This window comes from Marmota monax, unplaced genomic scaffold (assembly GCF_021218885.2).
Source record: "Marmota monax isolate L192 unplaced genomic scaffold, Marmota_monax_Labrador192_F-V1.1 WCK01_AAM20220418_F8-fsc00011, whole genome shotgun sequence".
Classification (NCBI taxonomy): Eukaryota; Metazoa; Chordata; class Mammalia; order Rodentia; family Sciuridae; genus Marmota; species Marmota monax.
Genome location: NW_026693082.1, coordinates 7,211,691 through 7,226,371, shown reverse-complemented (window position 1 = coordinate 7,226,371; position 14,681 = coordinate 7,211,691). Strand labels below are relative to the sequence as shown.

Here is a 14,681-nt window from a genome sequence, read left to right as displayed (position 1 = left end):
CCTGATTTTAATTTCTAGTTACCACTCCTCCCAAAGTTAACTCCTCCGCAGTTGGTTCACAGTGGTCTTATTAATTCATTCCAATCCTCCCCAGATTATAGACAGACCAATTCTAGCAGGTTACAATTAGAAAATTAACCACTGATTTGTGGATTCAGCAAAAACTGTTTTATGGAGTTTTTCCTGAGCACACTAGACAGATGGCTGCTCATTTAGTACTCCACACATGCTTGTATTATATCACATCACATACTGTATTTATATAGATTGACAGTCTAGGAGTCAAAGGACATCTCAATCATGTTTGTACCTGGCAAACTGCCAGGCGCAAGTAAGCACTGTCCTTGTGGAATGGATAATTCCCTTTTCATTGTCCTCTTCTATATTTCATCTAATAAATATTCCCTAGAGCTCTATCTTGGCCCTCATCACAATTACTAATTTTCTCACTATGACTATATTACTTTCCAAACAAATAGCTGATTTTGACGACTCTGTCTTTCCCTACTTTCAGCCTTGCATTCCCAAAGCCTGCAGTTTGTCTCCACCTTATTATCCCACTACTGTCTCCAACTCTACTTCAAAATTCAATTTCATCCTTTTGAACTTTTCCTTTCCAAGTCTACTTTTCCTCAAACTTTCATTTCTACAAATGTCATCATTACATTCTTGGTTTCTTAAGTCATGCTCTACCCTATGATTTGTTCCTTTTTGACTTCTCTTATCTAAGCTGCTATAGAGTCCTATAGTTTCTATGTTCTGTATCTACTTTTACAGCTACTAAAGTAGCTTTGCCTTATTTTGGGGGGTTACATTGCAAGACTGCCAGTGGATATTTAAAACCTTGGATAATATCAAGCCCTATATAAACTTTGTGTTTTCCTACATTTATACATCTAAGATAAAGTTTAATTTAATTTATAAGTAAGGTACAATAAAATATTAATAACATAATAATAAAACAATTATTACAATATACTGTGAGGAAAGTTATATGAATGTGGTCCCTCTCCCTCAAAATCTTATTGTACTATACTCATCCTTGTGATGCTATGAGATGACATAATGCCTATGTGATGATGAAATGTCATAGGCACGCACTATGATGTAGCATAGGCTACTATGTAAGATTATTTGAAAATATGCATTATTAGGGCACATTAGTTGATCAGTCACTGAGACAGCTACCAAGTGACTAAGAGGGCAACACACACAGTGCAGATACACTGAACAAAGGGATGATTAATGTCCTGGAGAGGGAGGTGCAATATTTCATCGTATTGCTTAGAATGATGCACAATTTAAAACTTATGAATTGTTTATTTCTGTAATTTTCCATTTAATATTTTCAGAGTGCAGTTGAAATTGGGCAACTGAAACTGAGGAAAGTGAAACCATGACTATGAGGGGACTACTATCCTAATTTAGCACTAATATCCATCACCTGAACCATTATATGTTTCCTAACTGATCTTCCTACCACCAATCTTCCCTTTCCATAAGAGCACCCCAGGTAGCTTAAAAGATAGAGATTCATTCCCAGAGATTCTAATTCAAAAGGCTCAGGGTAGACTGAGCACGGTGGGCGCATGTCTGTAATCCTATTGACTCAGGAGGCTAAGGCAGGAGAATTGCAAGTTCAAGGTCAGCCTCAGCAACTTAAAGAGACTTTGTCTCAAAATATGAGATAAAAAGGGCTGGGGACGCAACTCAGTGGTAAAGTGCCCCTGAGTCCAATCCCCAGTATAAAAAAAAAAAAAAAAAAAAAAATTCAGAGTAGAGCCTGGAATGTACTCTTTCAGTTAGCATTCCAGAAGATTCTGATGGTCAAGTCATCACATTTTGAAAAAACATTATCTTCAAAGACTGCTGCCAGATTATTCAACTTTCTAAAGCAAAATTAATATTCATTCTACAAATATGTACTATATGTATATCACTTTGTAGCCAAAGACATAAGAAAATTTTTGCCTGTTACCTATAATCCCTCTGTATATATACTTCTAGGGTCATGAATTTCTCTTTCAAGGCACTTATCACTGATGTATGTCTCTTTCACTAGAGGTTCAGTGAGGGCAGACAGGGACTATTTCTCAAAAGCAGAGATAAATAAGCCAAGATCTGAAAAATGAATATGTAAATTATCTAGAAAAAAAGTAAGAAATTGCAGGCACAAGAACATTATGTATAAAGAACCAAAGAGTCTAACTTTCCCCAATTCTATTTTTTTCTGTTTTTCTCAATTTTCTTTGTACTTTTTTAATATTTCTCTTTCAGTATATACCACAGTCAAGCTTATACTACACTTTATCTGTGCACTATTTATTCTATTATAAAGTAATATTCCAAAGAAAGGGAAAGTGACTTACTCATGTCACATAGGTAACAAATATTTGAACGAGTGGATGAATCATCATATTACATAATTGCTTGGAAACATGTGGCATCTAGGCTGGGGAGTCTGCTACCAAATTAAAATATACTTACACCAAATTGATAAAAGATAACTTTCTTTGTCCTGTTATAGTATGCAGAAATAGTTTAGTTTTATTAACATCAAACCTAGTCTTAGGGTTTTTTTTTTTTTTTTTGTATGTGAAAGGCATAATTCAGCAAAGTTCAGTTGGCAAGATGTATTAATTAAAGGAGGGAGGAAAAGAAACATTAAGTACCTTAAATATTTCACTTAATCTAAACCTATTAGGTATTATATTCATTATCTCCATTTTTCAGGTAAGGAAAGTGTGGCCAGACAGATTAATGTATACAACATAATACGGTTAATGACTGACCTAAGATTTTTTAAAATGTAGTTTTGCCTGAATTCCTAGTTCCTATTTTTTTTTTTTTTAAACCAGTCTACATATTACTCACCCAAGTCTGATCTATACTTACCTAATTCTTGTAAAGGAGATTGAATTTGACCTTGATCTTTGAATATTATTGGAGTTGAAGCCAACTGGTGATAAGAGAGTTTCCTCTGTGGTGTTTTAAATAAGCTTGGTTCATAACTGTGGGTTTTATATTCTGATTCTTCTGCAGGTTCAGAATTATAGAGTGAAGCTTCTGAAGAAAGTTCTTCAAACCAATTAAGGCTTATTGGTCCTAAATCTTTAAGAAAAATAAAATCCTGTCTTAGTTTTAATCAATGACTCAGAAAAACTTATGAATCAGTAAAGTTATAATTTAAAAAGGACATTTGAAATTCCAACTGCAGATTATATTTTGCATTTCATAGTAACTAAACAAGATTACTAAGATCATCAGTCATTCTCTTGTATATCTGCAGAGTAATGAGTGCACAAAAATTATAAAGAGCTAGCACTTAACTATGTTAACTTTTATTTTTATCCATTTAATTTTTATTTATTTTCTACCTTACTATTCACAATTCAGAATTAAAAATCATTCATAGTAAGAATGTATTCCACAGACAAAATTCAAGTATGACTACATAAGCATATATGGCATATCTATGCATAAAAGAAACACAAAGACTCTCAATTAAAATGGGAAAAAATTCTCTCTTACAGGGAAATGACAACACTTCTATTATCATCTATCCATCCTATGCAGTAGCAGTTCTCATGATGCAACCATTGGTTAAAACTAGCTTCATAACAATATTAGACATCATTTGCCTTTTTCATGATGTTGACATCTGATTTGAGTTAGTGGCACCAAACTTATACTAGCAGTCATTGTATTTCTTACTACCATAAGGAATATTAAACAAAAAAAGAAAAAGCCATTTTAACTTAATGTCCTATAAGGCACCAAACTGTACTAGTAGTCATTATTTTAGTACCATAAGGATTTTTTTAAAAACATTTTTTTACTTGTAGCTGGACACAATGCCTTTATTTTACTTATTTTTATGTGGTGCTGAGGATGGAACCCAGGGCCTTGCACATGCTAGACAAGCGCTCTACCTCTGAGCCACAATCCAAGCCCCACCCAAGGATTTTTTTAAATAAGGCATTTTAACTAAAGACTATTCTAGTGAAAAAGTAAAATTTATTAAAGTATAATCTTTTAGCCCATCTTTTTAATATTCTTTGAAAACAGAGGAACATGTATTGAGCACTTTTGCATAACTGAAGTCCACTGGTTGTTTAAAAAAGCACTTGTGGCCTGTAATCCCGTGGCTCAGCAGGCTGAGGCAGAAGGATTTGGAGTTCAAAGCCAGCCTCAGCAACATCGAGGTACTAAGCAACTCAGTGAGACCCTGTCTCTAGATAAAATACAAAATAGGGCTGGGGATGTGGCTGAGTGCTTGAGTGCCCTGGAGTTCAATCCCCAGTACCAAAACAAAACAAAACCACTTGTGGTGAATCATGAGCTGATGATAACTCTTTCCATGAAAAGTCATTTTTACTTGAAAGAACGACTAGCAAAAAAGTGATTCCAACTTGAATAGGTTGGTAGACATTTTCTCACAAACGAAGTGAGGTTTCACTTCAAGGAAAATAAGAGTTTACTGCCAGTTATAAAATATAAGATTTCAAATGAAAATCAGAATTTCTAGTAGCTCATGGCTGATTTCTTCCCAATCTTAAAAAGACTTTCTGATAAGATCAATGGTGATATTAATGAGTGTGATTTTTTTTTTCATACTGCTTAATGTAGTATGTCAAAATCTAATCTAAAAGACCAAGATCTTCCAAGTAACAATGGCAATGATTTTACAGAAGTATCTTTTAACTCTCTGGAAGATCTATTCAAAAAACAAGACAAATAAAGAAATACATACAAGTAACTAAAGACTATTAAAATTCCCCTTTTCCCAACTACCTAGCTGTTTGGGGTTGAATTTTATTCATACACTTCTACCAAAACTATAGACTGTAACAGATTAAACGCAGACATAGATACAAGAATCCAGCTATCTTCTATTAAGCCAAACATCAAAATGAACTGCAAAATGTAAAACAACCCACTCTTCTTTTTAAATCTTGTTTTATAAAATACATTTTTTATAAAAATTTTATGATAATCTACAATGGGCATATTTTTGCTTTTAAGTGAATTAATAAATTCTCTAACTCTTACTAACTTCTAATATTATAAGGTCTTTGAGGGTCCTTGATCATTCCAAATTGCCTGAGGAGTACTAAAACAAACAAAAAAATTGACAATCTCTGCCTTCAAGTGGCATTATCAGCACTTCTGAATTGTTAGTAGTATTTTAAAAGAATTCTTCCTATTGCTGCCAAGAGACCAGTCTCCCCATCAACTAAGGGCTAACCAGTGAATAACTATGTCATTAATAGGTATGACTCCAAAACTTCAGTCTAAAGTAAAACAGAGAATAACTAGGTTCTTTTTAGCAAGCATTCATCTTTATTTATTTTTCTGAAAAACTCTCTGAAGTGTAGTTTATGAAATTTTACAAAACCTAACAATACCTGCTTTGCTGCATCGCGTCTTAAAAATTTCAAAAAAAGTTGGCCTCTCTTTGGATCCAATAGGCATTTTTCTCTACAATATTTCTCCAATGATTGGTAAATAAGTCTGCAAAACAAAAGACCAAAATACACTTAGAAGGGATGCATTCCTTCCTAAGTGACCGAAATAAAATCAGAAACGCCAGTAAGCTTGTCCAAAGTCACCTCCACCTTAGTCCAATAAAAACTTATCGTGAGGATTGGAAAATTCTATAATTGTACTCTCCAATCCATGGACCACTAGCCACATTAAGCACTTGAAAAGTGGATAGTATGGCTCAAGAACAGGCTTTTTCACATTAGCTAATTACGTTAATTAGACAAGCGTCGCTAGTGGTTGCAGTTACAAATACCATTTGATAATTCCCAATCTGTAAATCTTCGGAAAATAGCAATTACTGGGGGTTGCGTAAGGCAGATACAGTGTGCCCACGAGAAATTTCACACCGGGACATCTAGCACACTTAGCAGGCAAGTCTGGCTTGTAAGGCCCAAAGGCGCGGACCGGCGTGGGGAATCAAAGTCCCAGGGAAGGTGAGGGGCTCGAATGTGCTTTGTAGGTATTGGCCTCGGAGACCGTGTCGTTTCTCTCGGGCAGGGGTGGGGTCGGCAAAGACGGCGAGGGCAGAAGTCGCGGCTCCTACCCAGGACATGGGAGGCGCTCCCCCCGCCACCCGCCGGACACAACCCCGTCCCCAGACGACACCACTAACCCGCTCCAGTGATGCAGATGTTTTTTGGCTGGAGTAGACTGCAAAGAACTGCGCGCGCACCTAGACCACAAATCCGACCCCTCAGGCTCCTTCCGGTGGCGAACTATCTCTCCAGTGGAGACCCGAGGCGCGCAAAACTAGCAGCTCCGCCTCCGCCTAGTTTCAGACGCTCGCGCCAAAAGTTCACTCTAGGCACGTGACGCGATGACGCCATGACGCTCCACGTAGCGTACGCAACACCCGGAAGTCAGGCAGCGGCGGACAGCCCCGCCGCTTCTCACTGCAGCCAAAGGGAGTTCCTAATTGGGTTTCAGAACAGTCGCTTGGAGTGCGTGTTTTCTTCATCAGAATACCAGACCTCCCAGCGTGGGCCACCCGCTACTACTCACGTCCCGTCTCCCTTCTCTCATGTTTAGGTGGTCACGTTTGGATAGGGTCTGGTTGGGACCTTGGAAAGGCACTTGTTTGCCCTAACAGCGGGCGTTCCATTAGGCCTGCCCCGCAAAGTACGCCGACCTTAGAAAAAAACGAGGTTGTGGTGACTCCAGAACAGCGTGGTAGTGGAAAAGACAGACACCTGAATTGACATTAATCTCAGTAGGCGTGCTGTTCAGGATCTCTGAGCAGTGTTTCCACTTCAAAAATTGTGAACCCGTCTTAAAGCATTCCAGCAATATTAGGTTATTTATTTCTGCGGGCTGTGGTAGTATTTTTTACATTTTTAGGATACTGATCATCCTTTTTTGTGCTTGTCTTTACCCCAAAGTGTCCTAGAATACAGGAACTGGACCAGACTGAATTCATAGGGTCTGTGACATGTTCAGTACAAAGCTTAAATCGGGTTTGTTGTGTGACCTAAAAACGCTGAAGGAAGATGCTCATGCTCCTGGCCGCTTTTAGAAGGTGCTTGAGCAGCCGTAGGCACCTTGGAAAAGGAAAAGAGCAAATTTTAGCCAGATGCAGTGGTTCGTGCCTGTAATTCCAACGATTTGGGAGGTTGAAGCAGGAAGATTCTAGGCCACCCTCAGCAATTTAGCAAGACTCTGTCTTGAATAAATAAGCTGGGGCTGCAGCTCAGTGGTAGAGTACCCCTGGGTTCAATCTCCAATACTGGAAAAAATAATTTGGTTGTATTTGATTATTTAGGTATCACTTTTAGTCTAATAATCCTGAGTTATAGCAGAATCCCTTGCTAATGCAGACAGGACTGGGAAATTGAAATAATTAAGTAACTTGCCTGGTAACAAGGCCCAGGTTTGAATTCAAGTCCGTTTCATCTCATACACTTAAGTACATAGCAGTGAAAACAACAACAACAAAAAAAAAAACCTGCATTTATTCCACAGATGAAAACAATTTGCTTTTTTACCCTTTTCTGGGAGCAGGGAAATGGGTGTCTCACTGGGAATGGACTAATGAGAACCCTTGGTATGTCACACCACTCCCTGAAATATATTTTCTCTCATAAACATACCACTATAACTATGTTCCTTGTTCTGAAGTAATAGGGATTTGACATTCATTAGATCTACCATAATATACTTCCTTTCTTGTATACTTCTAGTGCAGCTGCTCAGATAACTTACTATTTGTATTTAATTTATTAATGCTTTATTTTTTGAAAATTTTTTCATAAAAATTGTAATATGTACAACATATTTTAGTACACATAGACATATGATTACTGCAAGTCAAGCAATTCACATTCATCTCTCAGTTACCTTTTTTGCACATGTAAAAAGAGCACTAGAAATCTACTCTTAGCAGATTTTCAGGATAAATACAGTAGTAGTAAGTATAGTTATCATGCTGTACATTGAATCTCTAGATTTATTTATCCCACAGGGTTGCAGCTTTGCGCTTTGGCCAACATTTTCCCACCTCCCGACCTCTGGTAACTGTGTATTTGACTTTTTTAGATTCTGCATATAAGTGAGATCATGCAGTAATTTTTCTTTCTACCTGTCTTATTTCATTCTTTTAACATAATGCCTCAAGATTTGTTCATGTGCTTGGAAATGGCAGGATTTTCTTTTTTTTTAAGCTAAGTGATATTCCCTATTCTATCACAATTTCTTTATTCATTCACCTGTCAACAGACAGGTTGTTTGCATAGCTTGATTGTTGAGAAAAATTCTGCAGTGAACTTGGAGTGCAGGTATCTTTTTAAGATTCCTGACTTCATTTCCTTCGGGTATACACCAAAGTAGTGGGATTGCTGGATCAGATGATAATTTCTATGTTTTAATTTTTAAAGAACTGCCATACTGTTTTACATAACGGCTGTACTAATTTACATCTCCATCAACAGTGCACAAGGGATCTATAAAATGGCCACTAGAGGAATAAATGAACGAAATTGCTAATTAAAGCATGTGTGTGAATAGTCAGAAATGAAAAACAGCTTTGAAAATGATTGAGGAATGGTGAATTGAAGAGGTTAGGGAAAAGCAATTAGGAATCAAGTGGCTATAGATCTCTGCAGGTAGGTTCATCTGCCCTCCTTTAATTTGGGTAATAGGTAGCAGCTCCTGTTAGATTCTGAAATAAATGGAGAAGCCAAGGATGAACCTGAACCAGCTTGACCAGGAAAAAGAAGGGGCCAGTAAAGGTGGAAGGCGAAAGGACACTAAACACAGGAAGATATTGAGTCTGAGCACCTGGTGAGTGGATGGAGCGCTTTGTCCGCCTTCCCTATGGCTTATACCAGGGCTATGGAAACCCACTGCCTTTGGGCCAACCGGCACTCTCGGGGCACAAACAGTTCGACTGGAGGCAAAGCATGGGTCCCCCTACTTTCCTGGCCAGGCCAGGGCTGCTGGTGCCAGCGAATGCCCCAGACTACTGCGTGGACCCTTACAAGAGGGCTCAACTTAAGGCCATTCTTGCCCAGATGAACCCCAACTTAAGCATACGGCTGTGCAAAGCCAACACCAAGGAAGTGGGCGTGCAGGTGAGCCTGCGGGTAGACAAGTCCGTGCAGTGCTCCCTGGGGCCTCGAACCCTGCGCAGCCGCTCCCCCTGGGACAGACAACCAATGACAACCTGGGGAGTACATTTGCCAGTGGTCAGCAGCAGGGGATTGAGCCTACTGCGGAAGGATGAAGAAGATGGGGAAAACAAGGCGCTTTCAGGCCCTGCAGAGAACAGCCAGCAGCCACCATCAACGCCAAGGTCAGAAGATGATGGGCAGGAGGAACTCCGAGGACCAGAGGAGTTGGGGCAGGAAGATGCAGTGTATCCTAGGGAAAGAAAGAACAGGCAGGCGCCAGGAGTTGCCGCTGCAGAGCCTCTCCGGAAGACCAACTTCCAGGTATACTTTCTCCTCCCTCTTCTTTAGTCCCTTGCCTCCCTCTCCTCTCTTACATTTCTGGGACAATAAGAGCAAAGTCTTCTCTTGCTTCATCCTTTTATTTGGTCAGGGAGTTCTGAAAACATTTTTTACGTGGTCTGTGAGTTTTGCAAGTTTTTGTTAAAACACGGTGGCAAGCCTAACTTAAAACCAAAAATCTGTCCACTATTGCTTTTGGGAAGGAGTCAAGAGATTCAACTCTGTGCAATATGAAGTCAGGTTTCATTTTGGGAGATTGTGCTGGTGGCACGGTGGAAAATGGAATGGGAAAAGTATGAGCAACAACAGCAAGAAGAATCCTAGGGTAATCCTTAAGAGACGAGCCCTTAAATGAATGTAGTAGCATTGACATAGATATAAGTGACGTTAAGGAGGTAATTTTAAATTTTTACACAAAGCAATTAGCAAAAAAAAAATTATTTTTTCCCTCCAAAATATAGTAAAAGACTCCCACCCCCTTATTTTCAGTTTTTGGAACCAAAATATGGCTATTTTCACTGTAAAGACTGTAAGACCAGATGGGAGAGTGCTTATGTGTGGTGCATTTCTGGAACTAATAAGGTAAGTAAAAGTAAATGGGATATGACAGGAGAATGGGGTGGGCACAGATGTCAGTTGGAAGAAGGATCTGTTTCTAGTTGCAAGATGACTTTACAATCCTGTCTCAATCATCTTGGTGTCCTGGGTGCAAAGCATGCAGTAAGCATTCAGTGACTGTTTGAATCAAACTAAATTCCACGGTCCACCTCAGTTCCTGAGCCATATCCTTGTGTTGTATGTGGTTTGGTAGTTTGGTTGGACAAAGTGTCAGGTTATTTAGAAGAACTTTTGTCTATGTTGGGACTCTAACAACTTTTTAGCTGGTGTATTTTGAACAGATTTCGCCTCTAGTTTGAGGAAATTTCCAGTTTGTCCACAAGGTGGGGCAATGAAAGAAATAACTTACAAAGGTAGAAAACTCCTAAAGAGATTTGCTTAGCTAAGACTGTGTATACACGCTACCCACAATGGAGTTAATTCTCAACATTGAGATTGGGAATGACTTCACATTCTGTTCTGCATTTCTGGATTTTCATGAATATCACAGACTCTGGTCATCATGGACCCTCATTTCAGAATGAGAACAGGATGCAGCTGAGTGGCTTCTGTTTTGCCTGGCCTATGGGCTTCATTTGGCAGTCATCTACAGTGGGTCTATTGCATTAACTTAGAAGAGCATCTGAGTTTGTGTTGCATGTGCAGATATGGCCTTTCTAACTAAAGGCCTGTGGAGGGAAAGGACAAAGAGGCACACTAAGACTTGAATGAAGACTTGTGTTTTCAGACTAGCCATTTACTGGACCCAGGAGGTGAATTTTAAACTAAAAGCCCCCTCTCTCGATAGAAGGAAAACCATGGGTTTAATTCAGACATTCCAAGGCAGTAGAATACAAAGAACAACACAGTTGTCATCCTCAAGAAATGTATTCTGATAGGAGTGATTTAGACAAGAATGCAGTTTGATGATGTGAGCAGTGGCACTCACTGCATGGAAGTGGTAATCCCACAGGAGGCAACGATTAACCTGAGGGACAGATCCTGATGCCCAAACAGGGCTTTGAGGACAAAAGGGAGGAATTCACCAAGTAGGGAGGAAATTTTGTACAGGAAAATGCACAAAACCTAGAAAATGGTACTGATGGGTAACCAAAATAATTTACATTTCAAGTGGGGCAATACTGGAAAATGTAACATGTCAAGTGGCTTAAGTTGGGGTTCATTCAGAAGAAAGGCTTGGCCTACACAATGAATAAAACTATCATAACAGCTACTTTCTATTATTGAGTCTCTATTAAGTATGTTATTGGGTGGTTGTCAGAAAAGAATAAGTAGTAGTATTCCAATTTTATAGTTAAGGAAAATTAGATTCATAGATTAAGAAAGGTGATGACCAGTAGCACTAGTAGAGCTTAAAACCCCAAGGGTAGAGGTTGGATAACAGCAAGGTGAGGAAATGGCTTACTTTAATAAAAAACTAATGGCCTAGGAGATATATACCTATATCAGCTTGTACTTTAAACAAACAAACAAATTTCTTCTTAGGTTTATTTCAAACAACTCTGTTGCAAGTGCCAAAAGAGTTTTAACCCTTATCGAGTAGAAGCAATCCACTGTCAGGTAAGCACACAGAACAATTTCATTGTGTTTCTTTTTATCAACATGAAGCCTCTGTGGAAAATGTCAGGATTTAATGGAACTGCATATTAGCATAGGAATGTTAAGTTTTCATATATTTGAAATTTTATGATTAAATATTTGAGAAAAAGAAATAAAAGGCAAATCAGAATTTATGCTTTGTGGAAAAAATGGGAAGGATTTACAATTTAAGTTGTCTTATGTGGTGTGTTTATGATGTGTGTGTTTTTCCTGAAATATCCTGTTTATAGTTAAAATAAAGTATTTTGATATGTAACTGTTAAGCTTGTACTATGTGCCAAACTTTGGGCTAAGTGTTTAGCATGTGTTTTCTCCTGTAATTTAACCTTTGTGATAGGCATTCTCATTTTTTTTTTTTATAAATTAGAAAGTTAAATTGAATAACAGTAAATAACTTGCCCAAGGTTAGACTGGTTACTATTAGGATTGTAGTTGGATTCCATGCTATATTTCAGTGTGTGGAAAGTCACAGAACTAGTTGAGAGCTTGACTTCCTATTAATTCCTTTTGAGTTTGGGGTGAGGGATAATATAAAACAGCCTTAAGGAAATCTGTCTTCAAGCTTTTCAGAGAAGTGTAAAATTATTTTCGTAATCGGGAAGTTTTTTTACATTTTTGTTATGGAAATTAAATCCAGGGCCTTGTGCATGCTAGGCAAGTACTCTACAGCTGAGCTATCCTTAGCCCAAGAAGTTTTGTTTTTTTTTTTTCCTAAAATAAAATCCTCTACTTATTTATTTTTCTATAATTTGGGTAAAAGAAATGATATTTTAAAAGCTAGTTTAAAATTTTGAAGGCTTGGATTTCCAAGTCTGAGATTCTTGTCTACTTATGTTTAATATAAATATTTATAAAATCGGGTTTAAGGCTGGGAGTGGTGGCACATGCCTGTGATGCCAGCAATTCAGGAGGCTGAGGCATGAGGATAACAAATTTGAGACTGGCCTGAGCAACTTTGCAAGACCCTGTTCCAAATAAAAAAGAGAAAGTGCTGGGGATATAGTTCAGTGGTAGAGTACTCCAGGTTCAATCCCCAGTGCTGGGGTTAAAAAAAAATAAATAAATAAAAGGGTTTAAATACATTTTCTTACTATTTTTTCTATACTCCCTTTCCTTATTTTCACTTTTTTTTCTTTTTCTTTTTCTTTTTTTTCCTTTCTGAGGATTGCACCACCCAGGGGCCCTTTACCACTCAGCTGCATCCCAGGATCTTTTTAAAATTTTTGAGACAGGGTTTCTCTGTTACTAAGGCTGGCCTTGAATTTACAATCCTCACACCTCAGCCTCCCAAATAGTTGGGATTAAAGGCATGCACCACTGTGCCTGGTTGGAGTAATTTAAAAAAAAATTTTTTTTTCCAATTGATTATCTTGGTAGTTATTCATTCCTTAAGGTTCTTCTGGTGGTTACTGTAGAAATGGCAACACAACTGATCAGAGTCTAAATTAACTCTTCTTGCCAATGCAAAGAATTTAGCACTCTCAAATTCCATATCATTTCATCCTAATGTATATGCTGCAGTTGTGTATTTTAATTTTACCCATATGTTCAACTTTGAGATATTATTTTACAAAGTCAATATCTCCTAGCTATGTATTTATCCTTTCTGCTGTCATTTGTATTTTTTGTTTGTTTGTTTGTTTCTGGGATCACTTCTCTTTCACTTGGAGAATAGACTTTAATGTTTTCTTTAGTATAGGCATAAAGATGATAAATTCTATTTTGTCTGGATGTCTAAGAAGTTTTTGCTGGTATAGAAATTTCAGGTTGACAGTATTTGTGACTTTTAAAGGTCTGAAATTTCATTATTTCTATGAAGTTGGCTGCTCAGCTTCATTGTATTTCCCTTGAAGTAATCCCCCCCTTTTTTAAATTTGCTTGCTTTTAAAATATTTTTATAACAGTTTTACAACAATGAGCCTATTTATTGGGGTTTTGTGTATTTATCCTGCTTCTTGTTTCTGTAAAATGTTCCTTGAATATGTGGCTTGAAGATTTTCATCACTTTTGGAAAATTATTGTCATGTTTCCAAATGTTATTTCTTCCGTTCTCCCTCTTTTCCAATTATACATGTTAGACCTTATACTATATTCATGTCTGTTTCTTAAACTCTTTTCTCTACTTTCCTTGCTTTGTTTTTGCTTGCTTCCGACAGGATATTATCTATTCTACTATTCACCATTTATAATTATCTCAACTTTTTCCAATTTGTTAAACCTATTCATTGAGTTATCATTTTCCGTTATTATATTTTTTGGTTCTAGAATTTTTGTTTATAAAAAATAACTTCTAGATCTTTGCTAGGAATGTTAGTCTTTTTTTCCTTGAACATAGTAAGTTACTTTAAAATAGGTGTCAGATAATTCCATTAACTTAGTCCCCTATGAATTTATTGTTCTCCTTTTGATTTTCAAGTATGTTCCATCTCCTCATGTACCTGGATATTTTTGATTGAGTGCTAGTATCAGATGTGAAAGCCATGATGATAATTTGTCACCTAGAAGTATATCTTTTGGAGAGGATATATATTTGCTTATGAAAGGCAGACAGACTAAAGTTGAGCTGTTTTAAAGCTGAGCTTTAGCACCTGTGACAGCGGGTCAATTTTGGTTCTTATTCTTCTGCTGTAGCCTTAAAGGGTCCTATACAATGTATGAGTTGCTTGGAGGGCTCTTCTACTCTGGTATATCTCTTAGCCTCATCAATTTGTTAATCCTCTTTTCAGCTTATTTTTCATGATACCTTTTACATGCAGTATCGTTTGTACTTGCCTTTTGTAATATATATTATTGATATTTTATAGGTCACAAGGCTAAATTCAATTAGATTGAATAACTTGCCCAAGGTTAGACTAATAGACCTGTGATTGGATTCTATGGTGTCTTCCAGTGTTTAGAAAATCACGGAACTAGGTCAGGCCCAATGATGCATGCCTGTAATCCCAACAGCTCAGTAGGATGAGGCAGGAGGAT

The 14,681-nt window shown here is 37.6% G+C and overlaps 2 protein-coding genes across 10 annotated transcripts in view; one reads left to right on the top strand and one right to left on the bottom strand.

Moving 5' to 3' along the window:
- Positions 1-6,305, bottom strand: part of Brca2 (BRCA2 DNA repair associated) — a 77,427-nt gene extending 71,122 nt beyond the window's left edge. For both annotated transcript variants that reach the window (XM_046454254.2, XM_058582516.1), the window contains exons 1-3: positions 6,161-6,305; positions 5,409-5,514; positions 2,896-3,111 (exon numbers count right to left, since the gene is read on the bottom strand). In XM_046454254.2, coding sequence (XP_046310210.1) covers positions 2,896-3,111; positions 5,409-5,475 — 283 coding nt within the window. In that variant the 5' untranslated portion in view covers positions 5,476-5,514; positions 6,161-6,305. The remainder of the gene's footprint in view (positions 1-2,895; positions 3,112-5,408; positions 5,515-6,160) is intronic.
- Positions 6,306-8,230: 1,925 nt separating this feature from the next.
- Zar1l (zygote arrest 1 like) overlaps positions 8,231-14,681 on the top strand; it is a 67,131-nt gene continuing 60,680 nt past the window's right edge. For 7 of the 8 annotated variants that reach the window (XR_009227737.1, XR_006853809.2, XR_006853808.2 and 4 more), the window contains exons 1-3: positions 9,588-9,886; positions 9,981-10,073; positions 11,595-11,669. Coding sequence is in view for 1 of the 8 variants with exons in the window: in XM_046454027.2 (XP_046309983.1) it covers positions 8,832-9,473; positions 9,981-10,073; positions 11,595-11,669 (810 nt within the window). In the remaining 7 variants the exon portion in view is untranslated. Of the gene's footprint in view, positions 9,474-9,587; positions 9,887-9,980; positions 10,074-11,594; positions 11,670-14,681 lie in introns of those variants that run through there. The other variant, XM_046454027.2, reaches the window with a different exon arrangement.